General features: G+C 43.7%; 1 protein-coding gene across 1 annotated transcript in view; it reads left to right on the top strand.

Moving 5' to 3' along the window:
* Nucleotides 1-18,475, top strand: part of HELLS (helicase, lymphoid specific) — a gene marked incomplete in the record, with an annotated part of 1,428,613 nt that overhangs the window by 403,592 nt on the left and 1,006,546 nt on the right. Inside the window, 1 exon segment of the mRNA XM_044056152.1 lies at nt 6,504-6,647. Within this exon segment, the coding sequence (XP_043912087.1) occupies nt 6,504-6,647 (144 nt within the window).

Raw genomic sequence — 18,475 nt, 5'->3', positions numbered from 1 at the left:
ATCTTGGGCCCCTGAAAGTTTTCACAGACAATATCACAATGATATGGTATGTTAACAAGCAAGGGGTACAGGGTGCTACCTCCTTTGCAGGCTAGCTGTTCAGGTCTGAGATCTAGCTGTCCAGTATCAAGTAATTCTTCAGGCTGTCTGCATTCCCTCAGAGCATATTCTAGTGACAGACCCTTTAAGCAAGTCTAGCACACAAGCTCACGAAGGGATGCCTCACAGCAATTTGTTCCTTTTGTCCATTGGTGGGGTATTTCTCAGGTAGATCTTTTTGCCTCCCCTCTGAACAGACAGCTTCCTCTCTTCTGTTAGAATCCCAAGTTCTCTGGCTTGAAAAGCAGACGCCCTGTCTTTTCCTTGGAAGAGTATGTTTCGGTACGCCTTCCCACCCCTTTCCCTGCTTCCGCGAGTCTTGCACAAGATCAGGCAAGACACTCCCAAAATCTTGTTGGTGACTCCCTTTTGGCCCATACATCATTGATTCCCTCTTCTTTCTCACTTGGCCAGGAGTAATCACCACAAGCTACCTCACCGTGTAGCCCTTCTCACAGATGACAAAGGGGTCTCTTATCCATATTCACTTGTCCACTCTTCAACTGACGCTGTGGGTGATAGGATTTTTGATCCCTATTAGGCACCTTTTTTTTTTCTGAGGAAGTGCATCGTGTCCTGCAGGGAGGGCAGGAAGCCCACTACTAGGAAATCATATATATCCAAATGGAAGCAATTTTCTGTCTGGTGTTTCTCTTGCCATCAGGATCCTCTGTCTGTGGAGGTTCTTTTGATCCTGTCATTTGTGTGATCTGCTCCATGCTGGGTTGGCATATTCTTCACTTAAAGCTCATCTTTCAGAAATTTCTGCTTGTCTGCCCTTGAATCCTCCTCAGGCCTCTTGATCTGCGGTCAGTTTCTTCCAAGTGTCTTTCATATCAGATCTTCCTGGAAGCTTATTCAGTTCTATTCTTGAAAAATTGACTCTGGCTCCTATTGAGCCTGTTGCTTCAGTTTCTTTACAACATTGTACTTGGAAGACTGTTCTTCTTTTAGTTCTTACTTTGACCAAGAGGGTTTCTTAACTTCATGGCTGTTCTTCCTTTCTTAGTTTTCCACAGGGGCAGGGTCTCTCTTCATATTAATCCATTTATGCCCAAGGTGGTCAGTGAGTTGCCCCTTAATCAGTCTATTTATTTGCCTTCCTTTTTTCTTCTCAGTGTGCCAGTGGGAAAGTTCTTCACACCTTGGATTTGCATAGATAGCTCAGATATTTGGAAAAAAAAATGAAAGTTATTCACAAATCTGAGCAGCGTTTTTGTTTCTTTTCATCACATGTCTTTTGGTTTAGCTTTGTCTAAGCAGACCATCTCTTCCTGGATTTCTAAAGCCATTTCTTTTTATTATAATTTTCATAGCAAATGTCTTTCATCTTCAGTAAAGACTCACTGTACCAGAACTGTTGCTTTCTATGTTGCTTTTTTCAATGGGCCGGATACCAGTTCCATACTTGGGGCTGCCCGCCTGATGGTCTGTCCATAATGTCACTAAGCATTACAAGTTAGGTTTTATTTCCAGAGCTAGAGCTGGCTTTGCCAGAGCTATCCTGTATGGGTTTCTTGAGGATTTTTTCAGTGCCATACTCCTTCCAGGTTTCCTGTTAAGCTTTTGTACTATCTGCTACATAAAGAATACAGCAACAGTAATATGAAGGGACATAGTACAGTTGTGTAAAATCTTAACAACAGGAGATGTCTGTCGCTTCACTGTTGCAATATTTGCTCCTTCCCTGGTGCCCCCTCTGTTCTATCCTGCTCTCCTTGCTGAGGGGTCCTTCTCTCTTTTCTCATTCTGGATGCAAATGTTCCTCCTGGGATTTTTCATTTCTGAAATGTATGCATCTGTATGTCACCTTTATGCCCTACACCTTGCAAGGAGAGCATGCACATGACATATGGCGCCTATACTAACGGCTTTGGTGTACTGGCCAGACTTTGGGCTATCCTTGGCAGGAGATCACTTGTGTAAGGAATATTACAACAGTCAAGAGAGGGACATCTACTGTTATGTTGTGATTTTACACAACTATACTTTCCTTACAGCTGGACTTCATTTAGGTGAGGACAGACCCTACAGCTGTGATTTGGTATGTAAGCAAGTGAGAAGGAGCTCGGTTTTAGCTGCTTTGCACTTTGCTCAAGCAAGCCTGGGAAATCTTTTAAAGTGGGTGTAACACTGACTCGGTCTGTATCCTCTCAAAACATGTATTTGCAGACAAGCTGAGCAGACCCACACAAATGGCTGCTAAATGTTTTTTTGGATCTGATCATGTTGTGAAGTGTAGTTGCCATTAAACCTGTTTGTCTCTCATCTGGGCAAGCAAGTGAGAAAGTTCTGTGGCAGTACAGCAACTCCAGAAACATCAAAAACTGAAATGATGCCTTTCCCTGAATAGGACAGGTTTGTTCTTTATACCGTTTCTCTGATTCCCTTGATCCCTAGAGTACTGATCAAAATTGAAGTGGAAAGACCAAGAATAATCCTAGTCATACCCTTTTTGCAAAGGCAACAAATCTTCTGTCTCCTGAACTAGAGAAAAGTACATAATGTGTTACCTCAGCAAATTCAAAAGCAGGTCAGTGAAATTCCTGACTCAAAACAGGGTCTGTGTGCTACATTCAAATCTGACTATTCTAAGGCTGATGAAAACTTGAATGATCTTGACTTGATTCTTGGTAGGCACAAGTATTCTGAGGGTAGGCAGCTAGGAAACCTAATTCAAGTAAATCATGCCTAGTTAAATGGAAACAATTCTCCTTCTGATGCTAGTGAAGTGGAAGATTTGTCAACACCTAATATCATGCAGCTGTTCGGTTTAGTACACAGACTGTCAACAATTCTGGATGCAAACAAGTTTATTAGAATAATATGATACAGTATATCTCAATATAAAGAGATTCATGCACAGGTACAAGCCATTTTATATTCTGAAATAGAAAAAAAAAACATACAAGGGTCAAAGCTTGCATAACTGTGGTAAAATCCATAAACACATCTTTATGGTGGAAGGAGTAAATAAATGCAGATGGGAGGATAGCTTAGAACCTTTCCCATGCTATTATCTTGATATGGTTTTGTTCATTTTCAACAAGCTTATCTTCAACTGTGTTCCATGCAGGTATGTGTTCCATAAAATACAGGATACTTTTCAAGGTTGCATGATTAGAATAAACATTTAAAACCAGCTTGCTAAGCTCTAATGAACTAACAGAAGTCAAGCTGCTCCTTGTACGAGAAAGAAATGGAAAAACCTGCAGCAGTTTTAAGCTTGAAGATTTGTAAAATAAGCATTAGAGATTTCTGGATATAAAAAGTGTACACACACCACTGTTAAATTGCCAAGTTTTTGTGATATAAAAAAATGAGACCACAATAAATCATTTCAAAACCTTTCCCACCTTTAATGTGACCTATAACCTGTACAATTCAATTGAAAACAAGCAAATCTGTGTGCTATGGATACAGCAGCATACAGAACAGAACAACATCTAAAGTTATGGTAAGATTTTACACAACAATACTTTCTTCGACCTGTTGGCTTTCTTTAGAAGCAAGGATATGAGAGAAATTGGGGAAAGGCATACAATAGACAAGGGGGGCCAATTGTGAAGGAGAGTGTCCCTGTGTGATTTCCCCGGAGGGGGAATTAGGGCAAAGTAGCTGCTGCACTTGTTCAGGGGGGATGCAGAGAGATCGCAGCAGGGCTGGCCCCAGTGGCCAGAATATTTTTTCCGTTACCAATGGATTGAGATATGACTTGTGAGGCATTAGGATGGTCCTGCTCAATTTGTCTGCAGTCACATTGGAACTCCCCAGAATATGTGTTGCAGTTAGAAAGCGGTTGGATAAAATTGAACATTGCCATACTTGAGTGCCACCCTATAAAGAGGGTAAGATCTGGTTCCCCCTTGCTTTTTGATGTACCAGACTACTGACATGTCCATTTGAATCGCAATTATTCCCATGGGGAGAGCGTCTTGGAATGCCTGCAGTGCTAAGAGCACTGCCCTCATCCCTAGAACATTGATGTGCAAATTGGCCTCTATCTGGGACCATGTGCCTTGAACTATCTTTCCCAGAAAACAAAATCAAGGGTTGCCAGCTTAGAGGTTACCTTTTCTCTAACCCCTTCAGCTACTGCTCCTGTCAGAGTATCTGAAAGTTCTTTTATCAGATATCGTTGAAGTCTCGTGAAATGTGCCGTGTAATTCAAGGCCTTAATGTAAAGTCCGATGAAGCATATGTGAGCTTCCTGAATCTATCCATTGTCCTAGACTCTTTTTATTAGGAGCATGAGTAGCAGGACTTTCATCAGCAAGTTCCTTTTTGGCGGCTGCAGCTACCACCGTGGCATCTACTGGTATTCCTTTCTCCCAGTGCTTCTGATCTTGGGGAGCTGACAAAATACAGTCTGGTCTCTTTGGGATTGGCTCAATAGAGTCAGGTATCTTCCAAGCCCACTGTGCAGTCAATTTAATCAGATTGCCTGCGGATGGAGAGATCCAGGAGGTAGAGGGTCGGGCACGAAAAGCCTTTAGGTATACTGATTCCTCCCAAGAAAAGCTGAATGGAAGACCAGCCACCCCTCTGTTTCAGGAGCTCAAGAATGTCTCCAAAGGAGACATCTACCGGGTGTGACCTTGGGGAACCTTCTCCTTCATCAAAATTGTTATCTTCAATGAAAGGCTCTTCAGGGGAGTCTAAATGCTTCCTCTTGCACTTCCTCTTCAGTGGGATGGACCAGAGAGGTATCTGAAGAGTACATGACCACAGTGGCTGGATCCTGAGACTTCATTGCCCGCTGTCCCAGGATAGAGGCTGGAGGAAGCTCCAGCTGAGGGGAAGGGCAGGACTGTAGGTCCAGCGAGAGTGATGTCGACTGAATGCCAGCAGTGGACAATGCCCTCTCTATGGCTTGGAAGGCAGGCCCCCCATAGAGGAATGGGAGCCTGGAACCATGGTCCCGTCACGCACTGAGGAGGCCTCCTCCGAAGCCGGTGTCTTGCTAACAAAAAAAAAAAAGTGCAACTACTGTGACCTGTTAAAGCACATTCAACAAGGGTAGTAGCCACTTCTGCAGTCTTTCACTCCAGAGCTTCCATTGATGATATTTGTGCAGCAGTTACCCGGGGTTCCCATCTTAATTTTGTTGCTGCATCTGGAGCGTTTCTCCCCGGGCCTCTGCTGAAAACAGGCTCTGTGGAACCTAGTCGGAAATTCCCGGTCAACAAATGTTAAATAAAATAAATAAATAAAATTGCTCATTACAAGCTGGATCTGGTCTCTAGTGGAGGAGCGTCATTTGTCTTGATGGTGCTCAGGAATATTCTTCTGTTCGACCTCCTAGGATTTGGGTAGCTGGGGACTCTGTCTCTCAGTCAAGGATTAAGTGAAGACTGACAACATCAGTTAAAGAAGTCATGTCTTACCATAATGTTCCATCTATGTTGTCTGTCTTCACTTATCCTTGATATTCCGCTTTCCTTCCACCTGCCCTTCATTTTTGTGCTGGAGCAGATATTTCCCGAAAGATTTTTTTCCTTTTAGGAATACAGAAATGTTTTCTGGTCTGTTACTTCCAGTGTGTCACTGTTTTATGCAAACTCGATCTGAGGTAATCCTGTGAGGAGCATTGCAGGTAAAGTTTTGCTTGAGAGTTTTGGAAGGTGTGAGCTGGAGTAACGGCCAAGTTGGTTTTGAGATATGGAACCAACCCCACAGTCGAGAATAAGTGAACATCGACAGCACAGATGGAATGTTTTGGTAAGACATAACTTTTTTTTTTCTTTTTTCAGTTTTAAGAGTGCACTTATCCTTTAAACAATTGATATTTGTGCAACTGGTAATAACAATGAAAGAAAAGGAGGAGGGAATTTGGAAGTTATATTAACATAAGGCGGAGAACAGTAGATAGTTCACTAAACAAAACTGTACGAAGCCAGATAAAAATCAGTCCCTGAAGCTTGTAGATGTAACCTTTCCCCCCTTACAAAGGCTGTGTACTACAAACTGTGAGGCTAGCCTTGGCTGAACAAACTGTTTGGGTTAAGGAGAAAAATACTGTGCTTGCAATAAAAATCCGTAAAAACAGTTCTAGCCACAGAAGTATTAAGAACAAAACAAGCACAATGTGCTTTGATTTTTTTATTTTTCTGATGTGGAGATGCTCACAAGAAGAAAAAAAGTATCCACAGCAGAATAAAACCAGCCAGTCACTTTCATGCCAATGTTCTTAGTATATTAATCTGTATATGTACATTACTTACTGTATAGACTCATCATTTTGTATTAGTGGAGTTTGTTTAAGCTTTATTTTGGTTCTTTATGCTTAGTACTGTCACTGAAATGGATCGGTTCATTTCATGATTTCTTTTAATAAATAATAAATGCAATTTAAGTTTTTTCACAGAAGCAGATTCCTATAAGTACTGTTTTTTTTTTTCTAGATTCCTGTGTTGTTGTATCATGGTAATCTTGAAGAACGGCGTAGACTGCTTCGCTTGATACATAAACGTCATGGCTTTTTGGAGGTCCACCCCGTTGTAATTACTTCATTTGAAATAGCAATGCGAGACAGAAAGAGCCTTCAGGTGCAAGAAAATGCTCAAACCTCTTTTTACATGTTATTTGCTTCATAGTTGTATATGCAGTTAGGTACATTTCATGTTTTTGTTGGTGTTTAACTTGTGCCATATGTGTTCAGAGGCCCAGAGCCTGAGGCACTGATAAATCTTGGCTTTTATCTTTTTTTGAGTAAGAGCAGTGTTGCAGGAAAGAAGGATCTTTGCTGCCTAACACAGGTAAATAATTGGATTCCTAGTTTCTTTTTGTCCTGTCTTGCCAGAATAGTAACACCGTGGTGCATATCTCATTTTTGAGTGTTATAGCTGATAACTTTGTTGTCCTATATTGGTTCTAACTGGTGTTTGTAACTGCTGTGGAAGCAGGAAAGTTAAGTTTTTACAACCACTTGATCTGATATTGTTAATCCTCGTTCATTCCTTACGTGTGGGTATCGGTTCTGACCTCGGAACCAAGCCGGCCATCTTCCAAGCTTGCATCAGCTACAAACCCTCGAGCTAAAAACTTTTACCCAGAATTCCCATCTCCCTGTTAACTCAGATTTCGTTTGCCGCATCGCCATTCGGTCGTGTCAAGCTACTTCTCTTGAGCAAAGTACAATATTTTTCTTCATGCTAAATTCTAAAACAGCCTTTTCTCACAGAAAAGTTATTAGATAGTTTTCTCTTACCTTATCGCATTTAGCGACTATTCTTTCTTGAATATTTTCTATTCCTTTCCTCCTCTTCACCACGAGGTAATTTCTTTTTTACCATGATTGGTAAATCCCCTTTCCTTCTTACCTTCGGGTAATTCTTGTGCCATTGCTGGTATTTTTTCTGGGTTTCCTTTCTTTCTTTCTAACATGGCAGATAAAAAAGGTAGTCCAGGATTTAAAAGATGTTTAGATTGTGGCCATAAATGACCTACTTCAGATGTACATTCCCTGTGTGTCTATTGCTTGGGTGTGCCTCATTTAACAGTTCACCCGCCCGGCGGTATTTGTAAGAATTTCTCTAACAGGATGTTGATTGAGAGAAAAAATAAATTAATATTGAAGGGGCTACTTAAATCTCCTTTTTCAGAGGCTATTTCTAGGTCAGAGGCTTCAACCCCTCCAAGATCCTATAAGAAAGAGTGATGAACATATAAAGGCCAAGTCTCTTCCTTCGTCCCCTACTGGGGAGCCCCAGGAACCGAGACCCAAGAAAGCTAAGCTTTCCAGTTCGGATTCGACGACTTTGGCTTCAGCGCTTTCGGTACCTAGACCTTCGGCACCAAGGCCATTGGAACCATCTGTGACTTCGGCACTGACTAGCGTGCCCATTACCTTATCGGTACTGAGGGGCTCCTCGGTTCAGACCTCTTTACCGGCACAACTGTCCAGTCGATGCAGACTGTCACAACGTCGATGGATTTTTCGACGTCCATTGCCTGTTCGGCTCTGACAACTTAACCGACACCGACTACCCTCTCAGCACCGACCATTCAGTTATCGGCACCGATTTTTTTTGGTTACAGCCCTAGCACCGACAACCACTTCGGTATCGACCTTATCGGTGCAGACCATGACTTCGGCACCGATGATTTCCTCGGTGCAGAAACCTGTAGTTCAGTCCTTTACAGCCCCGTTGTTTTCAGTGCAGACCTCCAAGGTGGGCATCGAGCTTGCTCCGTCTTTGGATAGACCTGACTCCACCTCAGCCATGTCCATGAAATCCACTAGAAGCCTCTCTGAACATGACGTGTTGCGTCTTGTGGATCAAGTGCTTTTGGCCAGAGGTGTCCCCGCCCCTCCAGGACCTATCCTGCCTCGGGAGGTGATCACCCTTTACCAAAGACCCCTACTTATTCTCCTCCTTCATTGCCTTTGAAGCCCCTTGATATAGCAGTCTTCCCGCTCTACAGTTCTCTTTATGGGCCTCACTAAGGAGCCGCAGTTGCCTTTGTGGCAGGAGAGTTTCGCTACGACCCAGGATGTCAGCTGTGGTGTATGTAATGTCGTGTTTCACAGCCATCCAGAGACTCCGAGTCGGCGGGCTGAGCCACTTAGGAGAGGGGGTGACCCCTGTCCTGGGTACTCACCCCTCTTCAGGTGGACTGGCCTTCCAGCTAATGGAGAAGGCTCTGGCGTCGGTTGGCGATCCTGTGCTATCACTCTCCCCGGCCTCCTCTGGACCGCAATGTGCACAAGTCGCTCCTAGTGGACACTGGGCGCAAGGGCCTCAGGATATACTCCCACAGGAGACCCCTTTTGCGCTGTCTTCCCCAGCTTCTCCCTCTGAGGAAGTTCATAAAAAGAGCTCATGCAAGAAGAAGCACATGGACTCCACAGAGGAGTCCCTTACTGTAGGCACAGACTTTGATGATGGGGAAGGGTCCCCTTGCTCGCCCTCTGAGGTATCCTTTGGTGATATTCTTGAAATTCTTAAACAGAGAGGTGACTGGCAGCCCTCGAACCCGACCTCTGAAGAGTCGTGTGTTCTTGCAGACCTTTCGCACCCTGCCCCCTACCTCCTGGGTTACTCCACCTGCTGACAAACTGGTCCAGCTCATCATGCAGCATGTGTGGAAGGCTCCTGACACCGTTGAGGCCATTCCCCGGAGGCCAGATAAAATTTTGTCCCCTCCTGCTACTGATCCCCATTGGTCCAAAGGTCTTCCTGTAGAAGCTTTGGTGGTGGCGGCAACTAAAAAGGACCTGGCAGAAGAAGAAAGCCAGACTGTCCATCCGCCCAACAGAGTCCCAGGCTCTGGACAGAATAGGGAAGCGTACTTTTGCATCAGCGACCTTTGCAATCAGGTCCCTGAACTATATGGCACACTTTACCAGGCTTCAAAGAGTATTTACCGTGGTGGGGGTACTGCGGTAGCGTTGTCGCCTGACAGTAAGACATTGTCCTGTTCGATTCTCAGCTAAAGCGTCTTCTGTGTGGAGATGTGCGTGAATGGGTGTACCTTCATTGAAGGTTGTACGTCAGGGCTGGCAACTCGGTACGTAAAAATCTACTGCCAATCATTAGCGGACCAGAGTTCCGCTGTGGCAACCCCTAACCGGGAAAAGCCGAAAGATACAACAACAGCAACCAGGCTTCAAAGGGATTTAATTTCTGAGCTTTCTGAAACTTTGGCTGGTGCTGTGTCTGATGAGGTCCATGACAAAGTGGCCTCTCAGCTAGCCACCATTGAATCGACATCTAACTCCTCCGTGCACCTGATATCTCACGCATCAGAAGGAGCGGCGAGTTCAGGCATTGTTCTGAGACGACACGCCTGTATGCGCTTGTGTAATTTCACTGAACCCTTCAAGGCTTCCTTTCTCAACGCTCCCATCGAAGCCTCTTCATTGTTTGGACCCAAGGTTAAAAGTACACTGGCCAGATGTGAACAGGATGGTAAGACCCTTTCTTCCGTGGGTGTTCGTTATTCTTTCCCTCAGCGGGCTTTCTCCAGAAACCAGAAGAGTGGGAAGATATAGTACAAAAAGGCTCAGGGTCCTTTCTGTGACACACAGGCAGAGTTCTCTCCTAGAGGCAGAGGGGGAAGCTCACAGGGAAGATGCCCTTTTCGGGGCAGAGGGGGGTCCGCTTAACCAGGGTTCCAGGGACTCTTTCCCTGGCCAATCCTACCAGCGCTCCTGAAGAGTGGCCCAACTGCTTTCCTCTGGAAGTGGTTGGGGGTCGTTTCTCTTTGTACCCTTTTGCCTGGCTAACCATCACCACCGATTCTTGTGTACAAAGGATAATAACCAGAGGTTATCATATTCCTTTGACCTTTGTCCCACTCCGCCAACAAACTTACCCGAGGTTCCACCCAGTCAAAGGGAAGAAGCAGGATTAGAGATTTCAAAATTGCTAAGAAAAAGTCATCCAGATATTCCCTCCAGACAAGATAGGATCCAGATTCTACTCAAAACTATTTTTGGTGCCAAAGAAAGCTGGGGACTGGAGACCAATTTTGGATCTCAGTGTATTGAACAAGTTTGTAAAAGTACAAAAATTCCGGATGGTCACAATACAATCTATCCTTCCACTTTTGTAAAAAGATAATTGGATGTGCTCGATAGATCTTCAAGATGCATACTACCACATAAAAGTGGCCAGACCATCAAGAAGATTCCTTTGCTTCCGTGCGGGAGCCAGTCACTAGCAGTTCAGAGTACTGCCCTTCGGACTCTCTGCAGCCTCCAGAGTGTTCACAAAGTGCATGGCAGTCGTCACAGCTCACTTGCAACTACAAGGATTCCAGGTGTTTCCATACCTAGATGACTGGCTCATCTCCGCCCCCAGCAGACATCTATTGGAGGAAGCCCTGACATACTCTCTCCTCTCTGCAGAAAGGCTAGGCATAACCATAAACTGGCAAAAATCCAATCTCACCCCATCTCAATCCAGAGAATTCATAGGGGTCATCTTGAATACAAAGAATTGCAGAGCATCCATTCCAGAGCACAGAATTCTAAGGAAAAAGCAACAACTGATCCCAGCCCTTTCAAGGGAGAAATCCACAGCTCAGTCTGTTCTGTAGTTGTTGGGTTCCATGGCAGCCTCTACCACCATTGTCCCCCTGGCCAGGTTTCACATGAGGCTTCTACAATGGCTACTGCTCACCCAATGGTATCCCTTTCAGTACCCTCTTTCAGCCAAGATTTGGGTATCTCACAGGTGCAAACAGGATTTAAATTGGTGGATGGCCCACAACCCATCACAAGGTTCTCGTCCCTTCTCCTCCCAGCAGCCCAAGGCTACAGTGACCATGGACGCCTCCCTGATGGGGTGGGGGGGGGCTATGTCAGGGACAGACAGTCCAAGGTACTTGGTCCGAAATGGAGGCCCATCTGCATATAAATGTTCTAGAGCTGAGGGCGGTGCTTCTGCCGCAAGCATTCCATCCCCTGCTGCCGTCTGGGACTGTTGCAATACAATCAGACAACATGGCGGTGGTCTGGTACATCAACAAACAGGGCAGAACCAAATCTTACCCACTCTGTTGAGAGGCCATGAGGATATGGCATTGGGCGATGGCTACTAACCGTTTTCTTGTAGCAAATCACATTCCCGGGAGTTCAACGTGATAGCAGACAGACTCAGCATGTGTATACTACAACCTCACGAATGGTCCCTGAATCCCTTGATAGCAGCGGAGATTTTCAACCACTGGGGTCTTTCTTGCTGCGACCTCTTTGCGACCCCGACCAACTACAAATGCAGCAACTATTTCACCCTGATTCCCCCTCCGGGACAGTCACCCAGGGATGCTCTAGTCCATGATTGGCCCTCAGGTCTACTTTATGCATTTCCACCTCTCCCCCTCATTCCCCAGTTTCTGAAAAAAGCCTGCCGGTTGAAGAGCAAAGTAATCCTCATAGCACCATGTTGACCTCATTAGATTTGGTTCTCCTTCCTTTGGCCTCACCTGCTAGATCAACCGTGGATTCCCCATCCAACCCCAGGGTTGATCTCCCATCCGCAGAATCTGATTCACCCCAACTTGAACAGCCTGAAGCTCACAGCTTGGCTCCTCCAATTCCCTTGATTGGCAGGCAGAATGATCTTTCTTTGCCAGTACATGACATTCTTATTGCATCTCATAAGTCTTTCACCAGAATTGCATATCGCAGCAAGTGGAAAAGATTTACTTTTTGCCTGAAAGAAAAACAGGTAGATCCTTTTTCAGCACCAGTGTTGATAGTACTGGAGTATCTAGCCACCCTATCAATCCGGTCTATCTGCCTCTACCATTAGAGTTAATTTGGCTACAATATCTAATTTCCATGATGGTGTCCAAGACTCCTCTCATGTCACACAAATTAGGCAAGAATTTCATAAAAGGCATGAATCATCTAAAACCCCCTTTTAGAGAACCTGCTCAACCATGGGACCTGTCATTAGTCCTACAAGCTTTGACAATGCCACCTTTCGAACCAGCTTCTTCTTGCGACCTCAAATATTTGTCATGAAAAACCTTATTTTTTGGTCGCCATTACTTCTGCCAGATGTATCACTGAGCTTCAAGCCTTGTGCATCAAGAGTCCATATTTAATTTTTCATAGAGATGTGTCATTGAGAATTAATCCTTCCTTTCTGCCAAAAGTGATCTCTGAAATGTCCATTAATCAAACCATTGAATTGCCAATTTTCTTCCCCAATCATTCAAACAAAGGAGAATATTGCCTACATATACCCCTAGATATTCACAGACAAATTTGCTTCTACTTGAACAGGATTAAGGCCTCTCATAAATCAGACCAGTTATTTTTGGCCTATTCTGGACCTAGATTAGGATGTGCTGTTGCTAAGGTCACATTGGCTAAATGGTTGAAAGACTGTGTGACCTTCCTTTATAGAAAACGTAGTATTCCGTTACCTACTGCCATAAAGGCTCATTCTACAAGGTCGGTGGCAACTTCTGCTGCCTTCTATGCCAGAGCTTCTTTACATGACATTTGTGCAGCTGCAACTTGGGCTACCCCTCATACCTTCATCAATCATTACAAATTGGATTTGGCCTCCAGGGGAAGAGTATCTTTCGATTCTATGGTGCTCAGGAATGTCCTTCCATGAGACCCTCCCAGGAATAAAGGTAGCTGGGGACTCTGTCCCACACATAAGGAATGAATGATGATTAACAATATCAGATAAAGAAGTTATGTCTTACCATAACGTTCCATCTGTATTGTTGATCCTCGTTCAGTCATTACGACCCTCAATCCTTCCCCGTCCTGTGGCTTCTAGTGGATCTCACCATCCGTTTCTATTAGGTCATTTGACCAGAGGTAGCCTCTACCTTCTTTAGACTTGCAAACTCAATCTGAGGTAACAGGGAGAGGGGAATTCTGGGTAAGAGTTTGTAGCTGACGCAAGCTTGGAAGATGGCCGGCTCGGTTCCGAGGTCGGAACCGATACCGACATGTAATGACTGAACGAGTATCAACAATACAGATGGAATGTTATGGTAAGACATAACTTCTTTTTTTCTTGAGTTATATTCATATTTTACTTTGTTTCACTACCTATATCTGTTGGGGACAGTAGTACTGATCCAAGGATTGTAGCTTCTCTCACAGACAGTAATGATGTTTAAAATTATATTTTGGGTGTGGATTTTTTTTTTTTTAAAGGTCCATGACATTTCTGGAAAAAGCTTAATAACAAGTATGCCTACAAAGACAGATTTCACCTAAGGATGACTATTTCTAGTGTTTATTTGGGGTCAGAACAGCAGAGCCTAGCCTTTGAGCACAAAATTGCTTTTGATTAAAAAATAAATAAAAACTGCTTTACTAAGCTTAAAATCTATGGGCTTTCTTTGAACGTAAAAGGCCTGTAGGTGATTAGTGTAATAGACATCTGCTGTTCTAGGTGGAAAACCTTATGCAAGCCCCCAAAGACAACAAAAAAAAGTCTGAGTGCAGACACTGAAAATGTACATGACTGAAGGAACCTATGGTGAAAAACACAGTGGGTAAGTCATAAATTTATAGTGACCCCCCCCATCAGTTCTACTAAGGCCTAAGGGCTTCGCGTCACGGAGCTGTGCTTTGTGCATCCCCCCTGATCATGGGGCCTTGTTTAGGTGCTTTTTGTCACTCTCATGATCTCAGTGAAAACATGTATTTTTTCCACATATGGTTGACTAAATGAGGGAGACCGTAGGCTGAATGCCATTTCCAGGCTTCCATGATAGCCTCCTTTCTTTTCAAATTTCAGCTTGCATCATCGGACTTCTCCCACCAAGATGTTGCGACTATTTTAATGAGATGCTGTCGAATGCCCACTGCTCATCAAACTTTCTGGATGAGCCCCTTCCCACAAAAAAGATCTTTCATCCACCATCTTTGAAGGGCTTATGTCACAGTGCTCCCAGGCACATGCCTTACTGACATTGCTGCTGTCTGTGCCATATTTGATTGTCAAAGATTTTGCAGAAGAGTATATAGTGGCTTGACAGAGCCTTGGTTGGCTACTCAGACTTTAATATCAGGATTGACTTTCCCAGCAATGTGAAAGAGGGACCATCCTCCTAATCTGCCTTTAACAAATGTGGAGTATTTGTGCAGATCTCTTTCTTTTGAGTTATAACATCAACAAAAAGGAAATCACATCTTCAGACTCTCCTCCAGAAGTAGATTCCTGTGTAGAGATGCTTAATTCATTACATCCGAGTGATGCCTCCAGGTGCATCTGCAGTTAACTCCTACTGACGCCTCTAGGTATCAAATATTGATTGTTCATATTTGCATCTTCTTCTCTCGGCTTTTCCCGGTTAGGGGTCGCCACAGCGGATCACCAGTCCGCTCATGATTGGCAGTGGAGTTTGTGTCGAGTTACCAGCCCAGCGCCCAACTTTCCACAGAAGGCGCACGCACGCACTCACGCCTAGGGCCATTTTAGTGTCCAGTCCACCTACAGCATGGCTTTGGGATGTGGGAGGAAACCAGAGCACCCAGAGGAAACCCACGCGACCACAGGGAAGACATGCAGACTCCACACAGAAGGCACCCCAGCCAAGGATCAAATCGGAGAACCTCTTGCTGTGAGGTGGCAGTGCTAACCGCTGCACCACCGCGGCAGCCTGCATGTTCATGTTTGCATCAATAATTCCAAAACCATACTATGTACAAGGTTTTAAAAGATTTAATCTTAAAGCTTACACAGCAGCAGACTCAACTGCATTAATATTTGACGACTATCCGGTGTACGTAAATAGATATTAACTGTTATTATGATATTAATTTATATCTATATAATTTTCACTTTTTTTTCTAAATATCTCAAAAACCAGGTAACACAGACAAGAGCTTCTTAGTCTCACATGAAAGCTCTCAAACTTGAATAAAATGCTGCTGACAATGTCTGTGTAACTTGAGTGGTTGCTGAGATATTGTAAGTTGTTTACAAAATATTATAAATGTAATAGTTACTTTGTTTACTGTGACTTATAAAATTTGGTTTAAGACCTAGAACCTAAAGAATACTACCACTATAAAAAATAGTTTGTGCTGAAGAGTTTGCCATTTATACTACTTTCATAATTCATGCGGTTCCAGAGATATGAACATTTGTTTGAAATGTGAGAACATAATTTGATTCTGTCAAAAGGCTTAGGCACTGCCTTGTAATGAGGAAGCATTTTATAGAATGCTTGAATAAGTTGTCTTATGTCACAATGATATGTAGACATCTTCAATATAGAACAGGGGTCTGCAACCTTCACTATGAGAAGAGCCATTTTGGCTCCTCTCCCATCAAATAAAATTAATCGGGAGCCAGAAAACCTATTTGAACCTTTAAATTAAAACACAGCATATAAAGTTTTATATATAGTTATTATCCTAAATATAAAAGAACTAAGTTTATAAGAGCAATATTTAAAATCCGTCCCTATTTTTGTTCCTTTGTTGGGATTGTTCGATCGCTGTGTCTGTGTGTGTGTGTCTGTGTGTGTGTGTGTCTGTGTGTGTGTGTGTCTGTGTGTGTGTGTGTGTGTGTGTGTGTGTGTGTGTGCCTGTGTGTGTGTGCCTGTGTGTGTGTGCCTGTGTGTGTGTGCCTGTGTGTGTGTGTGCCTGTGTGTGTGTGTGCCTGTGTGTGTGTGTGTGCCTGTGTGTGTGTGTGTGCCTGTGTGTGTGTGTGCCTGTGTGTGTGTGTGTGTGTGTGTGTGTGTGTGTGTGTGTGTGTGTGTGTGTGTGTGTGTGTGAGATATCTCTCAACCTCTTTGAATAAGAAATCTGGACAAAGTCATAAATAGTGGGGCACAAAGGCCCAGGGACACTTTTTGAATATTGCTCTTTCAAACTTAGAAAGTTGATAAAATAACATATTTTGCATTAGCATGAATTTTCTGAATGGTATGAAGTCTGAAACTCTAATATCTGTCGTTTTCCTGACTTCAGCCCCCAATGATTTGCCAGTAAAACCACAATTTTATGAGAAAGACCAAGAATATGAGGCAGAAGTCAGGACATTTTGCAAAAATCTGCACAGTTGAGAGGGAACTGTGTATGGTGTCTGTGTGTGTGTGTCTGTGTGAAATGCATGTTAACAGAAACCATGTTATTCTAACAAGTTTCTAAGAGCAATTCCATCCCTGTTTTTGTTCCCCTTTATTTATGGCTCTGTCCAGATTTCTTGTGGTAAGAGTTTGAGAGGTATGGAAACCTTTCAGGAGATGCTGCTACTGCCAGGGGATTGCTCTCTGTGTGTGGAATGCATGGCAACAGAAAGTGTTATTCTAGCAAGTTTATAAGAGCAATATTTAAAGGCCATTGCTCTGTCACTGTATGTGTGTGTGTGTGTGTGTGTGTGTGTGTGTGTGTGTGTGTGTGTGTGTGTGTGTGTTGTGCGGTAGAGTGGCCATTATTTTTCAAAGCTACAGGGAGCCACTGCCGAGGGGTGGTAGAGCCACAGGTTGTAGACCCCTGGTATAGAAGAACCAAGGCTGGTAGTCATTAGTTGTCTTCTGAGTGCTTCACACTTTTAAAGTTGACTTTCCATATGCCCAGCTCTATTTCATACAGGAATAAAGCCCTGACTATGACCCAGAACAACTGTGTTCAACTACTAACTCGTCAGCTGGAGAAGTTAGTCACATCCTTGGAGAAGGGAAGCGGTCTGACTCACTGCATTGCTGACTGCACCAAAAGTGTTTGGGTCTAGCATGCATCACTGTGAGTTGGGTGATGACCGCACAGCACATTAACCATGGAAAATGGCCAAGAGTTTGTAGCATGTCTCCTTAAGAAGCATTGATAGTAGAAGTCCCAGATGCAATTGAGAGATTGGACAAGGAGGTAAGGGACCCACACATGAATGATAGCTTGACTGGTATCTGACTCTTACCTATGAAGGGGGAGTGTATGGGCTTTCATATCTCTTACTACAGCCAAGGAATGAGTGGGCCATGGGGCTGTGGGTCTGGTTGGGGAACAAGTAGGCCACCTCTGTTTTCAGAAAGATAGAAAGGTGGTTGATAGGCCATTTCAGACGAGGCATGAAGCAGGGAGGTAGTAAGGGTTAAAAGAAAAGAAGCAAAATTCATGGACCCTGACTCCTAACCAGCAACTGCAAATATCTGTATAAAAATATAGTAGTGGATCTTGCCAGATTCTCCTTGGATGCTGCTTGCAGAATGATACAGAAAACCTTCAGATATGGGAAAAACATTTATACCTATTTCACCTTGCTGATTAGTGTTTTTAACTATTAAACCTATGTGGTTTGCCAGACCCTCATGATTAAATATCAGGCAAGCATTCTCAGACAGCAGATATAACAGAAGTTGTCCTTGATCAGGCCATGAGGGATAGGCTTGCTGTACTAACCCTTATAAATATTAAAGTAATTAAGTATGCTGTAAAATGTAGCTTTGGTGCAGTAGATTGTCTGTACTAGCAGCAGCGCAACCACAGCAGTTGTATGTTGGGAAACTTGGCTTCGACTTCGTCCCTTGCTTGATGATGATGAGGGGCAATTTGGATGACTGTCTTGGTAAAATTAATTGTATGGACCCCTTCACTAGAAATGTTTACAAAAAATGAAAGAGAAGGGGAAAACTGTGGAATCTTTTTAAAATTGTTTCACAGACTTATTGCCAGATATAGTGGGAACTACCAGTGAAACAGTAGCCTTTTTACATAGAAAGTGGTTCGAGGCTTACTAGTTCAAGGGTGAGCCTTTGAGGAAAACAAAAAACAAGCATGTAGAGGTAGTGGACTGCATGGTAGAGGGGAGAGGAGACAAGTTTCCTGCTTCACGGGACTATAGTGATCACTACTGGCTGGTACTATGAAATTCCCTTCCCCGTTTTTCCTACCGCCACCTCCCACTTCTGCATATTCTGAGGGAGGGAGACTTTCCCA

This window comes from Protopterus annectens, chromosome 14.part0 (genome assembly GCF_019279795.1).
Source record: "Protopterus annectens isolate FY-2018-M chromosome 14.part0, PAN1.0, whole genome shotgun sequence".
NCBI lineage: Eukaryota > Metazoa > Chordata > Ceratodontiformes > Protopteridae > Protopterus > Protopterus annectens.
The sequence above is the reverse complement of the archived record's forward strand: the minus strand, read 5'-3'. Positions and strand labels throughout refer to the sequence as shown.